Source organism: Knufia obscura (assembly GCF_036327395.1).
Source record: "Knufia obscura strain CCFEE 5817 isolate CBS 148926 chromosome Unknown scaffold_20, whole genome shotgun sequence".
NCBI lineage: Eukaryota > Fungi > Ascomycota > Eurotiomycetes > Chaetothyriales > Trichomeriaceae > Knufia > Knufia obscura.
In genome coordinates, this window is record NW_027042706.1 from 208,648 (window position 1) to 230,772 (window position 22,125).

At 51.2% G+C, this 22,125-nt stretch overlaps 8 protein-coding genes across 8 annotated transcripts; 5 read left to right on the forward strand and 3 right to left on the reverse strand.

Moving 5' to 3' along the window:
- Positions 1–432: 432 nt before the first annotated feature.
- PMZ80_010777 (uncharacterized protein) lies at positions 433–2,540 on the forward strand (the record flags this gene model as incomplete). The annotated part of the gene is made up of 2 exons (XM_064879165.1): positions 433–1,124; positions 1,175–2,540. 2 exons carry the CDS (start codon positions 433–435, stop codon positions 2,538–2,540), a joined length of 2,058 nt encoding a protein of 685 aa, XP_064725118.1.
- A 39-nt stretch (positions 2,541–2,579) lies between these two features.
- Positions 2,580–4,663, reverse strand: PMZ80_010778 (uncharacterized protein; the record flags this gene model as incomplete). Its single annotated transcript, XM_064879166.1, has 3 exons — positions 2,580–3,251; positions 3,298–3,779; positions 4,120–4,663. 3 exons carry the CDS (start codon positions 4,661–4,663, stop codon positions 2,580–2,582), a joined length of 1,698 nt encoding a protein of 565 aa, XP_064725119.1.
- Positions 4,664–5,666: 1,003 nt separating this feature from the next.
- On the forward strand, positions 5,667–6,713 carry PMZ80_010779 (uncharacterized protein; the record flags this gene model as incomplete). Its single annotated transcript, XM_064879167.1, has 1 exon — positions 5,667–6,713. One exon carries the CDS (start codon positions 5,667–5,669, stop codon positions 6,711–6,713), a length of 1,047 nt encoding a protein of 348 aa, XP_064725120.1.
- A 982-nt stretch (positions 6,714–7,695) lies between these two features.
- Positions 7,696–9,624, forward strand: PMZ80_010780 (uncharacterized protein; the record flags this gene model as incomplete). The annotated part of the gene is made up of 1 exon (XM_064879168.1): positions 7,696–9,624. One exon carries the CDS (start codon positions 7,696–7,698, stop codon positions 9,622–9,624), a length of 1,929 nt encoding a protein of 642 aa, XP_064725121.1.
- A 359-nt stretch (positions 9,625–9,983) lies between these two features.
- Positions 9,984–10,983, forward strand: PMZ80_010781 (uncharacterized protein; the record flags this gene model as incomplete). Its single annotated transcript, XM_064879169.1, has 2 exons — positions 9,984–10,122; positions 10,241–10,983. The coding sequence occupies 2 exons, from the start codon at positions 9,984–9,986 to the stop codon at positions 10,981–10,983; spliced, it is 882 nt and encodes a 293-aa protein (XP_064725122.1).
- A 6,107-nt stretch (positions 10,984–17,090) lies between these two features.
- On the forward strand, positions 17,091–17,981 carry IMP4 (snoRNA-binding rRNA-processing protein imp4; the record flags this gene model as incomplete). Its single annotated transcript, XM_064879170.1, has 1 exon — positions 17,091–17,981. The coding sequence occupies one exon, from the start codon at positions 17,091–17,093 to the stop codon at positions 17,979–17,981; it is 891 nt and encodes a 296-aa protein (XP_064725123.1).
- An 804-nt stretch (positions 17,982–18,785) lies between these two features.
- On the reverse strand, positions 18,786–19,743 carry PMZ80_010783 (uncharacterized protein; the record flags this gene model as incomplete). Its single annotated transcript, XM_064879171.1, is given in 2 exon segments — positions 18,786–19,723; positions 19,737–19,743. The coding sequence occupies 2 exon segments, from the start codon at positions 19,741–19,743 to the stop codon at positions 18,786–18,788; spliced, it is 945 nt and encodes a 314-aa protein (XP_064725124.1).
- A 256-nt stretch (positions 19,744–19,999) lies between these two features.
- PMZ80_010784 (uncharacterized protein) lies at positions 20,000–21,884 on the reverse strand (the record flags this gene model as incomplete). The annotated part of the gene is made up of 4 exons (XM_064879172.1): positions 20,000–21,035; positions 21,106–21,114; positions 21,236–21,430; positions 21,475–21,884. The coding sequence occupies 4 exons, from the start codon at positions 21,882–21,884 to the stop codon at positions 20,000–20,002; spliced, it is 1,650 nt and encodes a 549-aa protein (XP_064725125.1).
- Between the last annotated feature and the right edge of the window lie 241 nt (positions 21,885–22,125).

Genomic DNA, 22,125 nt, shown 5'->3' on the forward strand with positions numbered 1-22,125 from the left:
GAAAAGTCCTCATCCTCGATGCAGCTCGCCAGGACCGTGTGGCTTTGCCAGTAGCAAACAAACAATCGGCAGCCTCCCGAGTGAATGTACAAGTCTCTCCTGTTCAATGGCCGCCATACTGGTTTTGTGGGACCACGGCAGCACAGCCATGGTGCCCGATCAATGCTGTGCAACTACAGGGCTGGGAATGAGCCTTCGTCAACCCAAACCTCGATCTACCAGAGATGGCGATCAGCAGCCACACTAATGCTGCCCGTCGAGCGCTTCCAACGTCCGCATTGCATAGCCTCTGGAAAGATATACGGCACTGATGCGTCCAGGAATACCGCGAGAATGCTCGTCAAATCCATATAGCGTCCGAGATACAAAACCTCTTCGACACGTCCACCAGATATCAACTCTTCAGCCCGTTCCTGACTAACTCATGTTAGCATGAAGTACCAACAACTTCCATCAGCGAGAGGAAGTACCTCAACATCTCCGGACCGAGCCATCACATCTCAAGAACAGCCCGCTCGTCACAGATTCCCCCGCGTACATCTATCCGCTGCACAGCAGGCCGCGAAATGGGTGGCAAAGCACGAGCCTCCCAAAGTCGGACTCTACGGACGTCGCAAAGAACTTTTTCTGCACTTCTTCTATCGCATTATCCCATCTTTCAGCGTTATAGCCTTACTGGTGCTGAATCTTCGAACGACGTACATTGGTGATGTCTCTCCGGCAGTCCTCAATGCCTTTCAATTCGCAGCTAAAGGACTGGAAGTCACCGTGCAAACGTCTCTTGCGGTCATTATGTTTCAACTCATCATGTTACAAGCACTAGGCACGCAGCATTTGCCCTTTGGCGGTCTGACATCAGTCTATCAAGTCCGCGATATCAGTTTGCTGTGGTCGTTGAATTTCTGGGGCATGCTCAGCTCGAAGCACTTTCGAACATGGAAAGGAATCCTCCAGGCAGCCACATTTATTGTCATCTCGATCCTTATGGCATGCGTAGGACCTGCCGGTGCTGTTGCCATGATTCCGGGAGTGATCGAATACCCCACTGCCTCTCGACTTGTCCTTGTCGGCAATCCCGAACTCTTCTTCCCTCCCAGAGTACAATTGCTCAATGGAACACTAACGTAGGTCGGATCGCGCCCTTTTCATAATTCAGCTGATCTCAAATGTGTAGTAATGGCGAAACTGTTCGGTCATACTTCGATCAAATTAGTTCTCTGGCGAACCTTGAAACAGGAGATTCTCGATTCGAGATCAGTAACTCCGACGGCGTTCGAGTCTTGGCTGCCTCGAGCAATACCGCTGGTAATGAGACCAATTTCACGGCTACGCTTTCATCGCTCTCCACAATGCAGGCCTTTCTGACGAGCGAGCGGCGGAGTAAAGCGAATAACTCCTGGGCCATGGCGGACAGCCTACAGCCTTATGTGCAGCTGGCATGCACAAGCAATTACAATATGGACACAAGTCACCTTTCTTTCAGCAAAAACAACGAAAACCTGAACAATCTCTTCAAGTACGAAGATCTGCCCTTGAACGCATCTGATGGCATATCTGCGCATGGGTTCCCATTTGTCGCCTTCAAAGATGGCTGGACAAGCAATATCACGGGGGTATCTGATCTCACGGTGGTATCTAATCTTCTGACTGTCCTCAAGCCTTCAATGACGGCTTACAATCAGTCGTTAATCATCATCGCCGCTACACACGTAAGCTATGAACCTGAGAAGTCCATCTGGATTCAAGCTGATGCTTGTACCCTCAGTGCATATTGGAAACAAGCTCGCATTTACTACACAGTCGAATCAAGCACGTTTCAAAGCCGTCTGCCACTTGATACGAAGCTGCACGAAAATGGGGTACCCATTTACATCGACCTTGATTGGGCACGAAGCATCATTGGACTTTTTCAAACAGACCAATCTGGCACGTTATCTAGCTTACCATCGACAAAGACATTATCCACGATATTTACTCTTGCTCTAGCAGGCGTGACCAACGAGTCCGGCGTTGCCTGGTACTTCGAGGACTTTTCTACTGCCAGCGCACATCTCACTGCTGAGCAAATTGGGAGTCTGAAAAGTTTGATCAGGATCAATGCTACCTCAGAAGATGAATATGATGACGTCATCGTTACATATTCCATGAACTGGACAGATCTGTCCACAACAGCTCATTACACCACCAATGCATTCAAGACAGGCTACGGGTACGATAGCAACGAATCTACTGTCCGGATATCGATAGCAGTTCTAGCTACGTACCTCCTGGTCGTTATGGTCTACTGCTGCTCCTTGGTAATGCACGGCAAAATTCCAGATGGTTGGAAATCTGTTGGTGAGCTCGTAATGCTTGCTTTGCACTCTCAACGACCCAGTCATGTGGAAGGGACCAGTGTTGGAGTCCATACAATTGCCATATATCAGAAACCTGTCGGTATCAGGGTCGGTCGGGAGGATACGGCAGAACTTGTGTTCTTGGACGACCCGACTGTCAAGGATGACTCCTACGCTCTGATCGAGCCGAACAGAAAGTACTGATCCCATCGGCGGTGGTTGTTTCTGACAACAACCGAACCACTACAACTTCGCCGGCAATTGCGCCTTCTTGGCGGCCATATCCCTCAATTGTCTCCTCAAAATCTTGCCACTCGGGTTTTTCGGTATGGCATCCACAAACTCAACACCGCCATTCAACCTCTTGTAATGTATCACCTTGTCCTTGACAAAATCAATCACATCTTGCTCTGTCACTTGCGCACCTGGCTGCTTCACACAAAATGCTTTTGGTCGCTCATCCCCATCGAGTGTAGGCAAACCAATCACCGCCACATCTGCAATAGCTTTGTGGTCAAGAATGAGTGCTTCGAGTTCGGCCGGAGCTACCTGATTGCCCTTCACCTTGATGAGCTCCTTGATTCGGTCAACGATGAAGAACATTCCGTCCTCATCCACGTATGCCACGTCACCGGTCCTCAGCCATTGGCCGTCTGGACTGAAGGTTCCCTTGGTCGCCTTCTCGTTCTTCCAATATCCTTTCATGACATTCGGTCCTCTGCACCACAATTCACCTCGTTGGTCCGGACCGCGTTCAGTGATCTCAGTGAACGTCTGATTGCCCTTTTCATCCTCATCAACCCGCATCACCTTTGCCTCACAGTTCGCGTTTGGTTCGCCGACGGCGAAAGAAGCGGAGTACTTGGTCGGATCCCAACCCAGCAACGAGCAGGTCACTTCTGTCATGCCCCAGCCCTGTCACGCGTTAGCACTCAACCACTTCAGTCGCTGACTAACTCACCTGCTTCAAATTCAACCTCCCGCCCCAAACCTTCTCAACCTCCCTACTCGCCTCACTTCCCAACGGCGCCGCTCCACTCCCAATAGCCTCAATACTACTCAAATCATACTTCTTCACCACAGGATGCTTCGCAACCATAACAGCAATAGGCGGCACCATCGCCAGATCCGTGATCTTGAATTTCTGGATATTCTCGAGCAATTCCACGAAGTCGAACTTGGTCATGATGTACACGGGTATTTGACGCATGACGCCGCCGCTAAGGTAGATTGTTTGGGCCATGGCGTGGTAGAGTGGGAGGAAACAGACCCATCTTGCGCGGGCGGCTCGTTCGGTGGCGTTGGGGTAGAGCGTGGCGAGGTGGTTATGTTGGATGCAGTTGGAGATGTAGTTTCTGTGGGTTACCATTACGCCTTTGGGGACGCCGGTTGTTCCGGAAGAGTAGTTTAGTGCTAGGACTGTTTCTTTGGCTTCGTTGGGTCCTGTAGATACGAAGAAGTCAGTATGGTGCGTGCAAACATAGTGTGTTTGAGTGATTAGGGATGTTATCGGCAGCTACTGTCATCGTCACGCCATCCACATACGTAGGGGGTAGACAAGACGCAACACAGCGCACATGGAAGATCTAAGCATTGGGAGGATAGAAACACGACAAGCATGGCGAGACCGTGTTGGCACCTCGCATCGAGACTGTCCCGATCGAGCTTCGGACGTTCCCAGGGTCGTAATGGTCGATGGGAGGGGTTGTCGTCATGTAACGTGGGGAGTAGAGAAGGTTTTACTTGCCTTTCAGTTCCGGCCATTGGTAGCTTTTTGCTTCACTTTCGTCGGCGAATATGCTATTCCAGTACTTGATGCCTTTCTTGTCGCCTTTGGTCATGCCACCTTTTTCAAAAAGTGCGTCTGCGTCGTAATATCGTATTTTGTCAGTCGAGAGTCCAGCGATCTTGGCAGCCTCAAGCGCCGTATCCAGTGATGCTTCGGCCACAAGCAAATAAGCCGCACCACTGTCCTTAAGCTGATTCGCCAGTTCTCGTCCAACGAAACTCGGGTTCGCCGCTGAGAAGATCCCACCTGCCATCAGAATCCCCATGAACGCCACGGGAAATGCAAGGTTGTTCCCGGAGAACACGAGGACACGCTCACCTGGCGCGAAACCTGGCAGACGGCTGACACCCATACCGAAACGTTGAGACCATAATTTGAAACTGGAGCGGGTGAGGAAGTACTTTTCTGGGTTTTGCGCGTCGATGTAGCACTGTTTGTTGGCGAGAGATGGCGGTTCTTGGTGTGTGGCGGAGCCGAAGAGGAAGGTTGGTAGGGAGCAATCTGGGATTGGGACTGACCAGCGCGATTTGTAGGGCATGGTGGTGGGTTGGACCTGACTGAAGGGCGAATAGTCGTGGAAGAAGTCTCTATGGAGGTCGACCTAATCCGAGGATGGCAATGGCACGGTTGTCGATGGTTTGATGTCGTTCAATTCGTTATGAAGGAGGCGGGTCTATTTACACCTTTTACGTCGTCCCTTACGGTCGTAAGCAACAGTCGTCAACTGTAGTGCGTCAAGCAGTGATTTGAGGTCAGCAAGAAGCAGTCAGCAGAAGACAATGAGCTCAAGGCCGCCATTATTGTCCGAGGGCATGATACCCAGCTACCCTAGATGATGCCGACTGGCTGGTCGGAGCAAGGAAGCTCGTTCCTCGACCAATAAGAAGAATAGAAGCGGCCGCTACGGTCGTTTAAGTAGAACATGGACTTCTGATGTGAGAAGTCAACCCCAGGTTCGGAAGGAGCTTTTTATGAGGAGTCGAAAATGCCGAGGTTCAGTTGTTCAAGGAAGATTTAAACGGGTTGGTCAAGAACCAATTAATATCGACGACAAGGTCATATTCTGACGCTTCCTGACAGCAGACTTTGACCGCATGACAACGCCTCAGGGGAATGCCAGTCATGTCTACAAGAGCGAGTGCAGGTCGAGAAAACCCGTTTCATGGCCACCACTGGCCCATTTCAACCGAAAGAAAGACAAAAGTCAATTGTGTCCTAAAGGGCCATAAAACCAACGTGAAGCGCGATACACAGGGATATGAGATCACCTCCGCCGTCATTGCTCATCTGCATGCTAGTCGATGACAGTAACGTCTCCGTCCTCAACGTGTGCATTGCACCACACAAAAAAGCACTGCCAACATGTTGTCGCCAGGCGGGATGTGTTTGAGAGTGGACCTCGTCGGCATGAATCGGCCCGCTTGCCGCTTGTTACCTACAGCTCGCGGCCAAGCTATCTCCCTACCTTATCATCCTCGCACAAAGCACAGTAATTCCTCATCGACACGAAACGTCGCTAGGCGTTGGACTGTCGAATCAGCATGGCGTTGCTGAAACAGGGTACCGTCTCGAGCCATTGGCACATGCTACTAAGGACACAGTGGTTACCTCAATTCACGTATCAACACAACCCAACACGCACATACAGCACAACCTGCCAGCTCGCCAAACAGAAATCCGTCGCCATCTTCAAGTCACATCACCCACCTCGTCTGAACAGAAGAGTTGCCATTGTTACTGGAGCTTCTTCCGGGCTTGGCAGAGCTATAGCACTTCATTTCGCTTCACATGGCGCGGAGCTTGTGGTGTGCGCAGATCTCAAAGAAGAGCCACGACCCGATGGAGTCGAGCAGGATCAGACGCCAACACACGAGATCATCAAATCAACGTACGGTCATCGTACTGCAATGTTCGTGGAGTGCGATGTTACCAACGCTACTCAAGTCAAAGCCATGGTAGAAGCTGTGGTCGAGGAGCGTCAAAGGATAGACGTGTTGGTTAACAATGCAGGACTCGGCAATGTCTCGGGCTCTCCACTGATACATGAGCTTGATGAGAAAGACTGGCGTCGAGTTATCAACGTCAATCTTGATGGTACATTCCTCACCAATAAATACGTCCTTGGTCAAATGATCAAACAGACACCAGCTAAGTTGTCTTCGGCCACTCGGGCGAGCAACCCGCCTCCCGGTTTGAATACAGGACCTTCCGATGTGCATCATCTAGCTCGACGCGGCACGATCATCAATGTATCGAGTATGCTTGGGAGTATTGCGCTTCCACATGGGACATCCGCTTATTGTGCTTCGAAAGGTGGAGTGCTTAATCTTACACGTCAGCTGGCACTTGATTATGCGCGGTATAAGATCAATGTCAACGCGTTGTGTCCTGGATTCTTGAAGACGGGAATGACGGCAGGGAATTGGGGCAACGAGGCAAGAGAGAAGGAGATGAAAAAGTTGACGCCGTGGGGTGAGTGGGGCAGGGTCGAGGATGTTGCGAGGATGGCCGTCAGTCTGGCAAGTGAGGATGCGGCTTGGATGACTGGGGAGGGTGTTGTGGTTGATGGAGGTTATTCTGCTCAGTGATTTATTGTGAATCACGCATCACATACGAGCAGCATACTGAATCGCTTGAGTGTGCAATCAGCCCCCGAGGTTTGAGAGACCGAACACGAGTCGAATTGCTCCCACGTCCGGTCATAACGATGCAGATGACGTTCGCGGCTTGCATGAGGGGTTCTCAAGAATGGACCTTCCATCGGCTTGCCTGGTATCATTGGAGGCCGCGCCAACTTCCTGGTGCTCATTCGTGCCTATCCTAACGCTCATGCTTGATGCTGGAAGTGGCAGTCGAAAAGGAGATAAAGTACGGCCAGCCTCGCATCCAAATAGGCGGAGCTACCATGTGTCCCACAGAACTGACGCGATGTTCTACTCCGTCCTTCTTGAATCAACATCTGGTAACACTAATGCACCAGCGTCTCCGACAGAGTCTGCCTTCGACTCCTCTGACCGACACGACCACGACCTTCCGAATGTCATACGCTACAGTCTTGATCTTCTTGCCGCTGACCAGTGCGGCTACCCACCACAGTCGTGCAATGTACTACATGATTGTTTCAAGCTTATCCTCGATACTGGCGGAGTCCACCTCGATATCGGAAACCCTATATTTCTGTGACCATCCTGACGGCTGTAGGCTATACGATGCGGCGTTCGTCGGCACCTACGGGCGGTTCAGGAATCATCTTCGTCCTGGCTGCTCAGCCTCAATTGTCACAACACGAAGCCTACATGTACCACAAGAGACTTGGGTCATGATTTCTTGTACGACTACACACGCACCGAAACAGCCCACCAAGATTGTTTGCTTCAGGCTGATATCGCACTGCCTTCGTGTCACGATCGATCATGGCACAGGCTTATACTGCCTGGCGCACTCCGAAACCTCATCGTCTTCTTCACCTCGCCGTCTTCATTTAACAGCACCATAACCTGCTATCCGACTCCGATTCATCGTTCGAACTCAAGAGGATACCGGGAACAGTTCCTGAGGTCGGCACGCGCCATGGCTGAGCCATTCTCCATTGTCACCGGAGCGGTCGGCTTGATCGCCTTGGCTGCGCACGTTTCGACCAAGCTACGCACTGTGTTTAAGTCAGCGGCGGCCAATAATTGGGTACAGAAGGCTCAAGACCACATTACAATCGTGATACATCACGTCGAGCACCTGAGGAATAACGTAACACGGCATCACTGCGCAAAGCAGGGCTCATACTACCAGGCCGCCGTAGACAACGTCGGCGAGCGGTGTCGGAAACTCCTTCGAAAGATGGAAGCGACACTTGATGGCGTACTCCGCACAGCAAAGCTGTCTTCGAAAACATGGGCCAAAATGCTGAGAGCCGGGAAAATGATTTTGGCTGACCCACGGTTACAGAAGTACGAACAAGAACTGTGCTCGGAGGGCCTGTATCTTGAGAAAGCGAGCAATGACCTTGTGAAGCATTTCTTCTCGCCGATGGGTAGCCAATTCATCGAGGCCCAACAGAACAATTCGCTCATTGAGGATGCTATGGCAAACCACATTTCGAGCATGCGCCGTGGGAGTCGTACGCCATGCCTAAAGCGATTTCTAGGAGCAATCACAGGTATAGCGAGGTTCTCCACCAGCGCACTGCGAAGGACAACGTTTTTTGATCTCGCTAGGGCCACAATGAAGATGATGAAGGCAGATGTACTTAGGGGCGCCACACAAAATGAGCGGCTGATGCGCATCAACCCAGCTTCGTGGTACATCTCAGATGGTCGCTTGGTAATGCCCCGTTCACGTCGTCAACCAAAACCTCCACGCCTCACCAGGTTGTTCACTCAAGATCGTGTCGAGCAACTCTTACCTGCTCATACTCCGCATTACACTTACTACAAAATTCTCCTCGATGCCAGGTCTGAGCTAGACCCATTTGGCAGGTTGCTAGATGCATTGATCTTCTGGTTATCGAACCCGTACATCGATTTTTGGTCAGCAGCACAGCGGTCCATACCAGGAGCCCGGACAATGACAACAGAGCAAAAGGTGCAGGCCATCATACACTTGCTATCAGTGCGCAGTACACCCTATAGGGGTGTAGGCATCATGGTCACCTTCATCCACCATCAACCATGTTTTGCAGCATCTTGGAAAGCCGACCTTGTCACTTTTACGTACGTGTTGTCCACGACCCCATTTTGGATGCTCGACTTTATATATCGATGTATAAGAGTCGACATCGGGCCGTGTGATAACCGGATCTCGGTATTGGAACAACAAAAACACTCCCTAGCCTTTGTGCCTGCGGAGTACGGCACATTGGGGTTGTACGAGTATCTCGAAGACAGCCATCAAACATTGGAGAATACAGCTGGAGTCAGTGCGTGCGGACGACCTGCGATTGGCGTAGCGTCATGGAACATACACGCGATCGATGCAACGATACTCTATCCTGGGGAGGACACCATAGACGATGTCTTTCAATCAAGCTCCATTGCGAAGCCTGGGAGGGGTCTGATGGCACACTACACTTTTGGTGCCTACCAATTCGCCCTCGACATCATACCGCATTATGAGCCTTTGGTTTCTCGATGGCATCGGCCTTTTGCAGATGAGGATCAACCAAGCTGGAACGACAACAGCGAGCTAAGCTCATGGCAGTCCTATTCCCGCGCGTCAGTGCTAGAGAGAGAAATGCCGCAAGAGGGACAGCATGGTGATGAGCAGATAATTCAATGTATCGAGTCGGGCGTAGACAATTTCATCGAGAAAGCTACGATCAGCCTCCTTCCGGACCTGGCAGTCTTGGTGAAGTGGCATAAACCACTCATAGGTGGCTTCGTCTTCCAAGAATTCTGGCACAAGTGGTGGATGGGTCCTCCTTACGATATCAACCAGGTTGGAAGAAGGAGAATAAAGAAGCGAAAGCCACGGCCGAAATCCAAGCGAGCACGTAGCATTCGATAAGGGAAGGCTGAAACGAGATCGTTTTTTTCGCTTTTACATACTAGTCATTGCCATTTAGGGCGAGGACAGCAAAGCCAGAGGCACTGCTTCGAGGCGTTGAGGACATGTTGCCTTGTCCGTGAGGCTTCACCGCCAACCCCGCAACTCCGGATTTCTGTTAGCTTCCTTGGCGAGTCATGTGCTCCTGGACCCTGCGCTAATACCCCGCATAATCGTCACGACCCGCCCACACCACTTGAGCTGTCAACACAAATCGCGTGACTCCTTCGTTGTCCTCTTCTGTCCCTTTCCTAAGTTCACACAACTACAACCATTCTTTCTACAATCAACCTCAGCAATTCAACCACAATACCGTCAAAATGAGTGCAATTCGTGAAGAGGGCGCTGAGGCAGAGCCTATCCGCGTACTCTTCACTCTCCACCATAACATGAATGCCCTCGACTTTGTTGGTCCTCTTGAGGTTCTATCCTCTGCTTTGCACGATGTCAACGATGAGGGTAAGTCCAGATCTCATTCACCGTCACTGCCATCAAAACCTGCAGTATCTTTCGCTGCACCTTTCCACACCACACCATCACCCTATCACTGACCACTAACACCACTAACACCCCCCAGAAGACACAGCCTTCGACTGCGAATTCGTCGGCCCAGGCGACAACGTCCTCTCCTCCTCTGGCACCTCCTTCCGCTCCCACCTAACCTACAAAGACGCCTACAAGCAACTCAAAGAATACGACGTCCTCGTCGTCGCAGGCGGAAACTTCAACGAGATCCTCAAGAGTCAATCTGAGCCATTGGGGTTGATCCGTGCATTTGCAGATCTGCAGGAACACAATGCATCTAAGGAACGAACGATCTTGAGCGTTGACACGGGGAGTCTGTTCCTGGCTAAGATGGGGATTTTGCAGGGACTCGCGGCTACGACGAGACCGGAGCAGTACATCACGCTTGAGAATCTGGCGCAGGAATCAGCTCAGAAGGAGTTGGAGACACGAACGGAGGTGTTGGAGGGTGAGAGATATGTCGTTAATCAGGGACGATTTGATCTCGGTGAGGATCTGGAGAATAACCCGTATGTGTTTAAGAAGAACCCCGGACGAAAGGGCAGTGCAACTGCGGTGAGGAAGGGGAGCGAAGCGAGACGAATGAGTAATGCGAGACGGGAGAGTATTGTGCGGCGGAGCACGATGAGATTGGGTGGGATGAGGGTTGTTACTGCTGCGGGTAGTACTTGTGGGATTGATGCTGCTATGTATCTTGTGTCTGCTTTGGTCAGTCATGAGAGTGCTCAGCAGGTCAGTGAGAGGATGCAATACAGCTGGCAGAAGGGTGTTGTTGTTGACAGCATTGATGTTTGAGCAACGACTTGAGATGGCTCGGTGCATGAGAGTGCTGGATGAGCAAGGGAGTCGATTGTTGCAGCTGACCCAGCGGTCAAGCTAGCTGAAGATGAAAGGCAAGGACAAATTGTCGCATGAAGGAGCAATGAGCTGAATGTTCTCATACCAAAGAAATGGTGTTGAAGAGAGATAGATTTCACCGATAATGATCAGAATTTCTCACACCATAAAGATGCATTGAGCCTTGACCTGCCCTTCGCATACATGAATTTAGCCAGCCTTCCAGTCTTTTCTTCTGTTCCCATACTCTCTACTGTCCTCGTCACCATCGTTGTTGGCTGTGATGCCCGTATTCCCTCGACTCCCGACTTTCTGATGGTATTTCGATGTAACTGAGGCCGAAGCTTGCTGGCCGGGGGTGAGTACTTGCATGATAGAGCAAGGGCGGCGGCTACTTTGGCATATTTTCGCAAATCGCGACGGCCTTACAGTATGTCGGATCTGCTGGTCGCTTTTTACGCCCTGCCATTCTTCTAGAAGTTCGCAGTGCAATAGCAGCGCATCGAGCGCCGACTGCAAAGGCCCCGGAGGTTGACACTAGCGGACTGGAGGCTGTCGGTGGCTTGATCGACTGTGAGAGACAGGTTGTGCTTGGTTTGGTAGCTGGAGACTTTGCTCGCCGCGTTCCTCTTCATGACGTGCTGGCTAGCAGGTTCCTCGATGACTATGCTCATCTTGCGTTGTGACATCCGCCGAACTTGTGTCCCTCTCCTCATCGAATCGGTCTTGTCCTCGACCAGCCGGTTGGCCGCATGCAGGAAGCTTGCTCCGCCGGTCAATAGTCCTGTCTCGCGCTCACTTGTGACCATCCTCGACAACCCGACATTGTTCAGACCCACCCGTCATCGCACTCATCTTCGTGCCCTCCGCATAGCCCAGTCGTCAAGCACCCATTGCTATCGAGATGCTTCAAATGCTTCGACCGTAGCACCAAGCTTACTGGCCTGACATGCGTCTTCCACCATCAAGTACGACTCTATTGTCAGTCGTATCGAACCTGCTGGAGGACCGGAGAGTGCTGGCCGGTGCTCCGGACTCGTGGCACAGGATACGCTTGCCATCGGATTTTGGCTCTGGCATTTGAATGTACGGACTGTGGTTTTCGCCATCGAGACCTCCTCTTCACGAACATGTGTTACACCAACCACCCCGTGTGTGTTCGTGCGGTAGAGACTCTATAGTACAACTGGGAATAGCCTCGGTCTGCGGTAGCAGGAGATTCCAGAGATCCTAATTCACAATGAAGTCCTCGCAGCCGTCGTAGAGCGTGAGAGTAATATGGCATTGTGCCGCGAATCTGCGAGTAGACGGGCGAATTGATATTCAAGCTAAGTATGTCGACAACGCTTTGCTTTGTCTCTGGAAGAACATGCTTCCATTCGTTGTAGTCAGTGCTCGTGGAGCTGCGCTGTTGGTGATATGGTCTCGTCAAAGGTTCTGAGAAAGCTAAGAACTGTTCGATGTGAGAGATGAGGTGATAGAGATAGACTAGGTCGTTGTTGAGTTAGATTCGTGTGAAGATTTTCGGCAGACGCGCGGTGCCCACCCCAGATGGCAACCGCGACTGATACTGCGCGTGCGCGTTCCTTCCTGTCGATCTTGCCGCGTGCGGGAACGTGTCGGTGAGCAGCCTCTTGTGACAAAACGTGGTCGTCTATGTTCGACTCGCCATATACCACTGCGAAGTGTAAGCAAAGCTGAAAGCAGAAATGAAGAGGACTGAAGATAGAACGAATGTGGTGTTATTCTCGAAGCAGGAATGGAAATGAACGACTCTGCTCAACCTATTCCTCAACTAATCCGCACCTCCATGCATCTACTCACCTACTATCCTCTTCTTGTCCCACAAACTATGCTTGAAAGCTTGCATCGAGCTTGGCTAGAGTACATCTAGACATTTGTTCGCCTCGATGGTTGCAAAGTCTTGAATTGAACACCCACAGCAGCACTGCTATTCAGCCCACCTTGCTTCATCCATCTCCTTCACAAGCTACTTCTTCTCCTCATGTCTCACGATCACCATAGACCTGCTCTTGTCGTCGGCCGGCACAGACTCACTGTCCACCCATGACTTCTGGTCGATCTTCGCTTCTGTAATCGCAGGCTGTGCATCGCACATTTGCCGCCCCGCACTATCGATGCTGTAGATATGCATATTTCTGATCGATGCTTGATGACTTTTCGTCTTTGCTGGTTGAGATTCTCCCAATGAGTCTGACCGTAGGTCAATAATGATTGTTTTTCAGGCCCGGCGAGCAGTCCGACTTGTCTTCTTGCCCGCCCTGTGCAGTCCTCACTCATCGATCGAACTCCCCACCAACTTGAGACGCAAATGCAGTGCTGACACTTTGCGTATCCTCATCCTTCGTCTTGGGTGGTGCTCGTGCATACCCAGGTCGATCACTAGGCACACCCTCAACATATCTCTTCAGTCGGTCACTCTGGTTGTAGCTCGCAGTCTTCGTTCGGTCAGAAATGCTCAAGTTCTCCAAGCCAACACCACCAACACTCGATGCTGTGATATCACTCTCAGTGGCCACAGTAGATTCACCAGCTACACTAGATGCATTAGCGATCTTACCTTTGCTGACACCATTCTGATGCCCTCTCTTGCCACCTTGTTGATGCTGCAGACCAGGCCAATTGTCGGGCGTGAAGCCTTGAAACATGGGAGGGTAGCCTGGAGGGACACCAACACCGCCCATTGCGCTGGAATGAATGCTCGAAACATCATCTGGGATGTAGCCAACCACTGAGCCTTCTTGTCGGAATTGACCTTCTGGACCTTGCTGGTTGCGGGCATGACCATTTCGGCCATTCATCATACCGCTTGCCATGTGGGAGGCGTGGTTGTATGCCATTTGGTATCGCTGTGGACCTCGGTAAGTCTGCTTTGGTCTGCTGAATTGGTGTAAGCTGATCTGGAGGTTTGAGAGTGGACCTTCGACAAGGCAGTTGCGCTCCTTGAAGTGCAGGAGGAGATAGTGCCACAATGGGTGCTTCGACAGGACTTTCGGGTTACCGAGAATGACAAGTCCATACTTGGCTCGCGTCAGGGCAACATTCAATCGTCGAGGATCAGACAGGAAACCAATGCCTTGGTGGTCGTTCGATCGAACACATGTCAGAATGATGTAGTCCTTCTCTCGGCCTTGGAAGGCGTCAACCGAAGCAACTTCAATCTCCTTGTATTGCTCCTTCTTGAAAGTACCAGACGCTTGCATGGAGCTGACAACGTAACTACGTTGACCTTCATATGGCGTGATGATACCAATATCTTCTGGCTTGACACCGGCCCGGAAGAACCGAGTAACAAGCTTCTCGACATTGGCAGCCTCGGTTCGATTGAGGTAGGATGTGCCAGATGCTGAGATCTCTTCGTTGCCAAGATTAGCCCAGAACATCATAGGTGCGTCCATGACTGGCCATGGGAAGTCGACATCTCTTCGCAGTCGTTGTTGCATAGTCACACCATTCTGTAGAGATCCTTCGTAGAACATGTTTGATGGAAACTCTGATAGACATGGGTGCATCCGGTATTGCACGTTGAGTCGAATGGGAGCACATCCAAGAATGACAAGTCGCTCGAACAGTGACTGGTTGAGACCAGCCTTTGCAGCCTTCTTGTTCATGATGACAGGACCAAGTTGTTGATGATCACCGACAAGGACAACCTGCTTGCAGCCTAGCACAAGCGGGATCATACATTCTGGCTCCGCGGATTGTGTAGACTCATCGATGAGGACAGTTCTGAACTTGAGCTTTGCAAGTCGTGGATCACCAGCACCAACACAAGTGCAGCAGATGACATCGGCGTTGGTCAGAATTTCTCTTTCGGCGGCACGTGTCAGAGTCTTGAACTTCTTCTCGTCCTGACTGGAAAGTTCTCCAAGCTCAGATTTGAGCTGGTAGAGCTTGGTCAGCTCAACGTTGCTGTCGTTCATTCGGACTTGCTCATGCAAAGACAAGAAGCCAACAGGTGACTCGACGTCTTCTCTCGACTTTGCCGTGACTCTGACCGTCTTCAAGCCTGTTCGATGAATGCGCTCACAAAGTTGATCGACTGCAACGTTGGAAGGAGCACAAACCAGAACTTGGCCACCGTTGATCTTCGACAAATGGTAGATAATGGTAGCTGATGTGACAGTCTTGCCGGTACCCGGAGGGCCTTGAATCAAGCTGAGTGGTTTCTGTAGGACCGATTTGACTGCGTTGATCTGCGAGCCGTTCAACTCTGGCAGTCCTGGCACACTGAACTTCTTCGGCAGCTGTGTCTTCATGGGAGCAGCTGCAACTTCGTGTCCGAGCAATCGGTGGAAGATGTAACCAGATACACTCATCTCGTCAATGGCGAAAGTCTTCATGGCCAACTGCATTCGGTCGAAAGAGGTAGCCTTCCAGACGTAATCTGCTGTGAAGTTGTGAGTGCACTCTGTCGGTACAGACTTGTGGTCGCCCTTTGCTCGCAACTCAATGGTAACCTCGTCGGACTGATTGTTTGGGATCTTGATAACATATCCAACACCTTCCCAGTTCGAGCGCAGCTCACCAGTGTACTTGATCCTCATCTCATCACCAACAGCCAGCTTGACATCACCCAATTCCAGCTTGGGCAGGACGAAACTGGCGAGGTGCTTGTTGTTCAGACCAAGATCCCACCGCACAATCAGACCATCTTGTGACTGTGATTCTTTCAGCTTCTTGTCGTAATCTGCTTCGATCTTCACAAGCGGACCGAAGACATTCTGGTACTGATATGCATCATCGTATCTTAGCAAGACAGGCGCAGGCTCATCGTCGATGTTAGCGGCTTTCTCGAGGTCCGTTACTGTCGCAGCAGCGTTCTCTTTCCACAGCTCTTCCAACCTTGCGATCATCTGCGGGCTGAGGTGTCGTGCTCGTAATTGTTCTTGGTCTGTTGGCTGTGCGACGAGCCAGGAGAGGAAAGATCGGTCTTCGATGAGAGGCTGCCATCTTGAGGTGTCCCAATTCATGTCTTTCGAGGAGGGCATCGCGGCGCATGGTTGTCTGCATAGGAGGACCACTACTGTATCTGACTTGGCTGGGATAAAACCGAGCAGGAAGACATTTTTGGTGCCGCAGTTGTAGCATTCGAGGACGGTGTCTCCGAGAGAACTACTTGGGTGTAATTGAACTTCTTTGTGTCTGGCTCGAACGAGATGGTTGACTATGTGGGAGGAGGATGTGTTGCCTCGAGCACTGCAGAACCATTTGCTGCAGGATAGACATCTGACGACGCTGGCTGGGTTGTGTATGCCACAGTATCTACCAGAATTAGCTGTGCTCATGCCAAAGTTCTGGATACTCACGCGCAAGCATGTGGAGGTAATTCTTTCTCTGGCTCTTCTTGTTTTGCAGCCTGTTGCTGTTCTTGCGCAGCACTTGTGAGACTTTCGAGATCATCTTCACCATCTGCTGACTCGTCGTCATGTTGCCTCCTCCTCGGACCTTTCGCTAGGCTGAGGATACTCTCGTCTGGGTCGACTGTGGAAACATCGTCTGTGGCATTGATGGCAGAAGCTGAGTTAGACACCATATGGTTGCCCATGTTATTGAAAGCCTCCATGATGGCGGTTGGCTGTAATCGAAGAGAGGTCGGTCGAAGTCCGCGTGTGGAGGAAGATCTTCTTGGTCAAGATCGCAATCGTCCAAGTGATATCGCTTCGAAGGCGAAGTGCGCCCTGGCCTGAGGTGCTGAGTCCTCAACCTGAACCCAGCAAACGCCTTCCAAAGCAGAGCGGAGATGGTGTGAGACTTTGTGTAAGATCAGACCTCTGCTGATCAAATGACGAGGTCTGTGAGGGAGGGGAGAAGGAGAGGTAGAGGTCGAAGAGTGGTATCAAAAAGTACCTTCGTGTACCAGTAAATGCGGCAAGAACGATCCACTTCTGCAAGTGCGGCAGGCGCGACCACCTCCGACCGGACTTTGCTGTGTTTGCTCACTACGCCGTAAGTTGTTTGCACAATTTGCTACAATTTTTCTAGATCAACTGCCACCACAAAGAAGTCGTCCAACACCCTCGAGTCACCAAGTCAAGCCCACCATGATCCGAAGACAAGCCCGCGAACGGCGCGACTACCTCTATCGTCGCGCCCTTCAACTCCGTGACGCCTCCATCGCCGAGAAACGAGCCCTCCTCAAGAAGTCCTTAGCCACTGGAAAACAACTCGATCCATCAGTCGCAAATGACAAGTCTCTACGAAAAGACTACAAATTCGACGAATCACTTGACGCGGAGACAGCAGAGGCGCAGGCTAGTCTAGACGATGAGTACAGTATGCTGAGCGGACTATCTGATCCACGACCGCTGGTGACTACATCGAGAGATCCGAGTACGAGGTTAGCGACGTTCAGCAAGGAGATACGGTTACTACTTCCGACGGCGATACGGCTGAATAGAGGAAACACTATCCTGCCGAATCTCCTGTCTTCTGCGAAGGCGGCAGCGTTGACGGATATTCTGTTGCTTCATGAACACAGAGGGACACCGACGGCACTTACGGTTTCGCATCTGCCGCATGGGCCGACGGCGAAGTTCAGTCTGCACAATGTTGTCCTCCGTGCAGATATACCCAATGCGAGTAGAGGTACAGTCTCAGAATCATATCCACATCTCGTCTTCGAAGGCTTCACGACGCGGCTGGGGAAGAGGGTGGTCCAGATCTTGAAACACCTCTTTCCACCGCGAGATGGTCCACATAGAGTCGGAAACAGAGTTGTTACGTTCAGAAATTTCGAGGATAGCATTGAGGTGCGGCACCATGTCTTCGTGCAGACGGGGTACAGGGATGTTGAGCTTGCCGAGGTGGGTCCGAGAATGACCATGAGGTGTTTTGAGATTAAGGGTGGGACGCTGGAGAAGGATGCAGGTGGGGAGGTGGAGTGGGCGCTGACGCAGTTTACGAGGACAGGCAGGAAGAAGGATTATTTGTGATGTGTGGTTGTGGTTGTGTTTGCATGTTACGGCGTTGTTGGTGGCCAGCAAAGGAATCGTTTGTTCATGATACCCATGATGCTATGTATGAAACGGTGTCGGGTTCGAAGCATCTTGGAGCATGACAATGCAAGGTGTTCGGTCCAGAATGGTTGACTACTACAGAACTTTGCGCTTCATCGCGTGTTGTTGTTCAGCCCGTTCTTCCTTCACCTCTTTTGCTGTGCACCTCGTTCTTACGCTCACATGTTCGAGGTGTTCCGTTTCGTGTCTGGGTGCCGACCAGGTCCCCAGCAGAGCAAAGCGTCCTGTTCGTTCTCACGTGGGTAATGGAAGTGAGAGGATGGCATTCTGAGGAGAGTGAACAAGAGCATCAAGATATCGAAGACGGTTTACTGTGGCCTGCCCTGTAGCGTACTCAGTGTCTGGAGAATGTTCCGTTCTTAGCACGAGGCTCCGCAGAGGGACAGGCGTACACCAGGGTGTGTAAAATCATGTCTGTCTATGTCGTGCGAGAGGTTCGGCGGCACATAGAACGATCTTTGGAGGCCTATGGACAGGATCCTGCTTCATTCAAGCGTCTCCTTCTGTTTCTGGTGATACTCGCGACCGTTGAAACTCCGGTGAAATCAGCCTTCAACGCCTCTCATTTTAATCTTGGATGTACTTGACTTGCGTCTTTCATGTCTCTCGTCTCGACCTTCGGTATCTTTCAAACAAACCCTCATTCGACAGCTTTCGGATCAAGTTTCGACGTCTCTCAGTTCCGTGTTTGTTCTCCTTCACTTCAGCTTTCGATTCGGCTCAAACCGACCTTCGACGTCGAGTAGTTCTGCACATTGGGACATCCATCCAATGCCGCGACCACGCATCGTCCTCGTAGATCACACCCTCGTATTCGGAGTACTGTGCTGGATCTAGCGCGGCACACCTTTCTGGATCTCCTCTCCGGGCAATCGTGGCGCCATACCTCATCAACAATTGCACCACTTCCTTGCACTCACTTCGCAATGCTTCGTACAAAGCATTACCATAGTTTGTTCCTGGCAAGTCATCAACAGTCGCGCCGTGGTCGAGCAGTAACTGTACACAGTTCTTGTTCCTACAATACGACGCCAGCATCGCTAACACGGGGCCACATTTCCATTGAGCATTAACATCCGCACCTGCATCCAACAGGATCCGCACTATCTCTTCCCAAGCGGCGTTGACTTGAACACCAACATTCGCACCTACACTCATGAGACTGCTCATTGCCTCTCTCTTGGCGCGAGCGCAAGCTGCATGTAATGCCGTGCCCCAGACTTCTGTGGTAGCATTGACATCCGCCCCGGCTGACAGTAGCATTCGCACCACCTGCTCATTGCCACCATCTGATGCTGATATCAATGGGGTCTCCCTGCTTGCTCGGTCGTTGACGTCCGCCTCTGATTCTACTAATATCTGTACCACATTCTCACACCCACTTCGTGATGCAGCGCACAATGGGGTGGTAAAAACCAGACAGGCTTCTGGGATGTTGACGTTCGCTCCTGCATTTATTAGCATCCGCACCACCTTCTCATCTCCGTTTCGTGATGCGCCACACAATGCGAATTCTTGGCAGGCAGCATTGACATCCGCTCCTGCATCCAGGAGCATTTGCACGACCACCTCGTTGCCTGGTTTCTCACATGCGAGTTCCAGAGCATTCCCGCGAGGCCCCCTAGCATTGACATTGGCACCATTGATCAGCAACAGTTCTATTATCTCCACGCGACATATATATACGGCAGCCTGCAGTGCATTGTACTCGCTGCCGCAGGCATCAATATCGGCATCTTCCTGCAGAAGTCTCTCGACAAGAGCAGTAAGACCTAGTTTGCTTGCATAGACAAGTGGTGGAAATAGCAAAACATCCTCAGCTCGATTTGACTCTGGACTGGAGAGGCGTGCCCATATCCGTAGACTGTTCTCGTGCAACATAAAAAGGCGGGCGACCTCCAGAACGGGGCTTTCAGAGAGGTTATGAACCATCGTCATGTGCTTATCCCAATAAAGCGTGGCATACTCAGCCAATAGGTAGTAAGGCTTAAAAAACCAGCTATCGCCATCTGGATTGCTTTCGCCCATGTACAGTAGGTAACGAAGGCTGCTCTCGGCGATTTTTTGGTGGCAAACATAGGACACAAGATCAGACTGGAACAAATAGCCATGATATCCATAGGATCTGGCAACTTTTCGTCCGGATCAAAGCCGCAATCCTCACCGCTTTTGATGGCGAGGACCTCAACAAGTTCAGACGTAGTTAATGGGCGTTCCGAGAAACATAACCATTGTAGAATCTTGATGGCGTCCTCCAGCTGATCGTTCGAGTCGATGTTCTGTATGATCCGAGCATAGGTCTCGTCCAAGTCCTTCGGCAGCGATAGTAAGGTTTTCCTCAAAGCGGAAAGCTTGATACATTTTCGGAGAGCCTCGAGCTGGCAGTATGCCCACCGGAACATGCCATTGGCCTTCCTCATCAGTTCGCGAATGATTTCATCTTTGACCGACGAAGGCCATTTCTTCAACTTGGCATCGGTAACAAGCCGATCGTCGATATACACTCTGATATCGTCGTCCACAACCGCGCTTTGAATGTCCACGGTCTCGGTTGCGATGTGCTGCAATTCTTCCTCAATATCTCTTTCTCGTCGGCTCGTGGCCAGAACACATACTTCGCGTTGTGATACCTCGAGATCTTGGAGGAACTGAAGCAAATTCTCATGGTCTGTACACTCATCGAGTGCATCGATGATGATATACTTGCGACGTGGAAGGGCAAGTGCATCGTAGAGTATGGCTCGGATGGCACCCTCGGAGGGTGCCTGTGAGCCATTATTGCATTGTTGGTACAGCTGTTCAAGGGCTGCAAGACATTCCGGCATCTGCAAGGCGAACTGGAAGACTAGGCAGCGTATAGCGGTCTGAGTATGGTGCTTTTGGACATCGTTAAAATCGAAGTAGAAGTAGGCGACGACGGCATCCGCCTGGAGGCTCGCTTCTTGAATGATGTCTTGCAAGGCGGTGGCGCTGCTTGTTGTTAGCTCGATCATCGGCTACAGTCGATCTTCTGCCCAGGTCTACCTAAGTACAGTCTTACAGCAGCCAGCTGTTCCATATTAGCTTGGTCTCGCGCAAGGAATTACACGAACCTACCGTTTCCGTGGAGCCACAAGAACGAAGACGTGGAACGTTTCCAGTCACAGAATTGCGAGCTTGTCAGCAACCACGACCCGGTTTGTGCATGTCGCTTCTTGAGAGCAGCCTGGTAGTTCGTGGACGGATCAGGTACACGTAGCCAACTTGACAGCTTGTTCTGTAGATCTCGGCTAGCGTACACTTTCAACTCTTCGACACCAAGCTGGATTTCTGAGGTTCGTGTCGTCAAATTGGGGATCTCGCCATGAATAGCTTGGGACAATGCGCTGGTAATGTCAGAGCCATGGATCATATGCCGGCGCTCACTTACAAAGCATCGTTGGTAAGGGCAATATTGATGAGTGTTTTCAGCCTTTCTATGCGGTTCAGCGCATCGTTGACCTCCGACTTGGTCCATTTCCATGTCAAGGCTGCTTGGAGTCTTTCCCTATTGCTGAATGATGTCGTCTGCTGCACAATCTTCTCTAGAATGTGTTGGAACTGCTCCAGAGGCCCATTATTCGCAACCAGAAATTTCGCATGGTTGAACCACGGATCGTTGGAGCGTGCCTCTTTGACTCGACAGTGGAGCTGTATCAAGAGGCCAGTAAGACTGTTGGCTTCGGCCGCCAATTTCTGTTGGTCATTAGTAGCACGATTAGTATCGATGATAAACTTCGTCAGGCTCTCCGTTAGTTTCAGGATAGCGAGAATGCTCGCTGTGATCGAAAGAGGGTCCATTGCAGGCTGATCAAGATGTCACAATGTTAGGGTCTCTGAGTGTCGCGACACGGCTCTTGCGCAGGTCCATGAAGTATTCGTCGAAGCTCAAGCCCCCTCGATGTTGACGCGAAGACGCCACAGGTAAGATGTGAGCAAATGCACTTTCAGGCTGAGACCAAAGATAGAAGGTGGGGTGGATCGGTTGTCCCTACCTGAGACAGCCTATCAGCCCGTGCTTTCCTGGCTACTTCCTCCATCA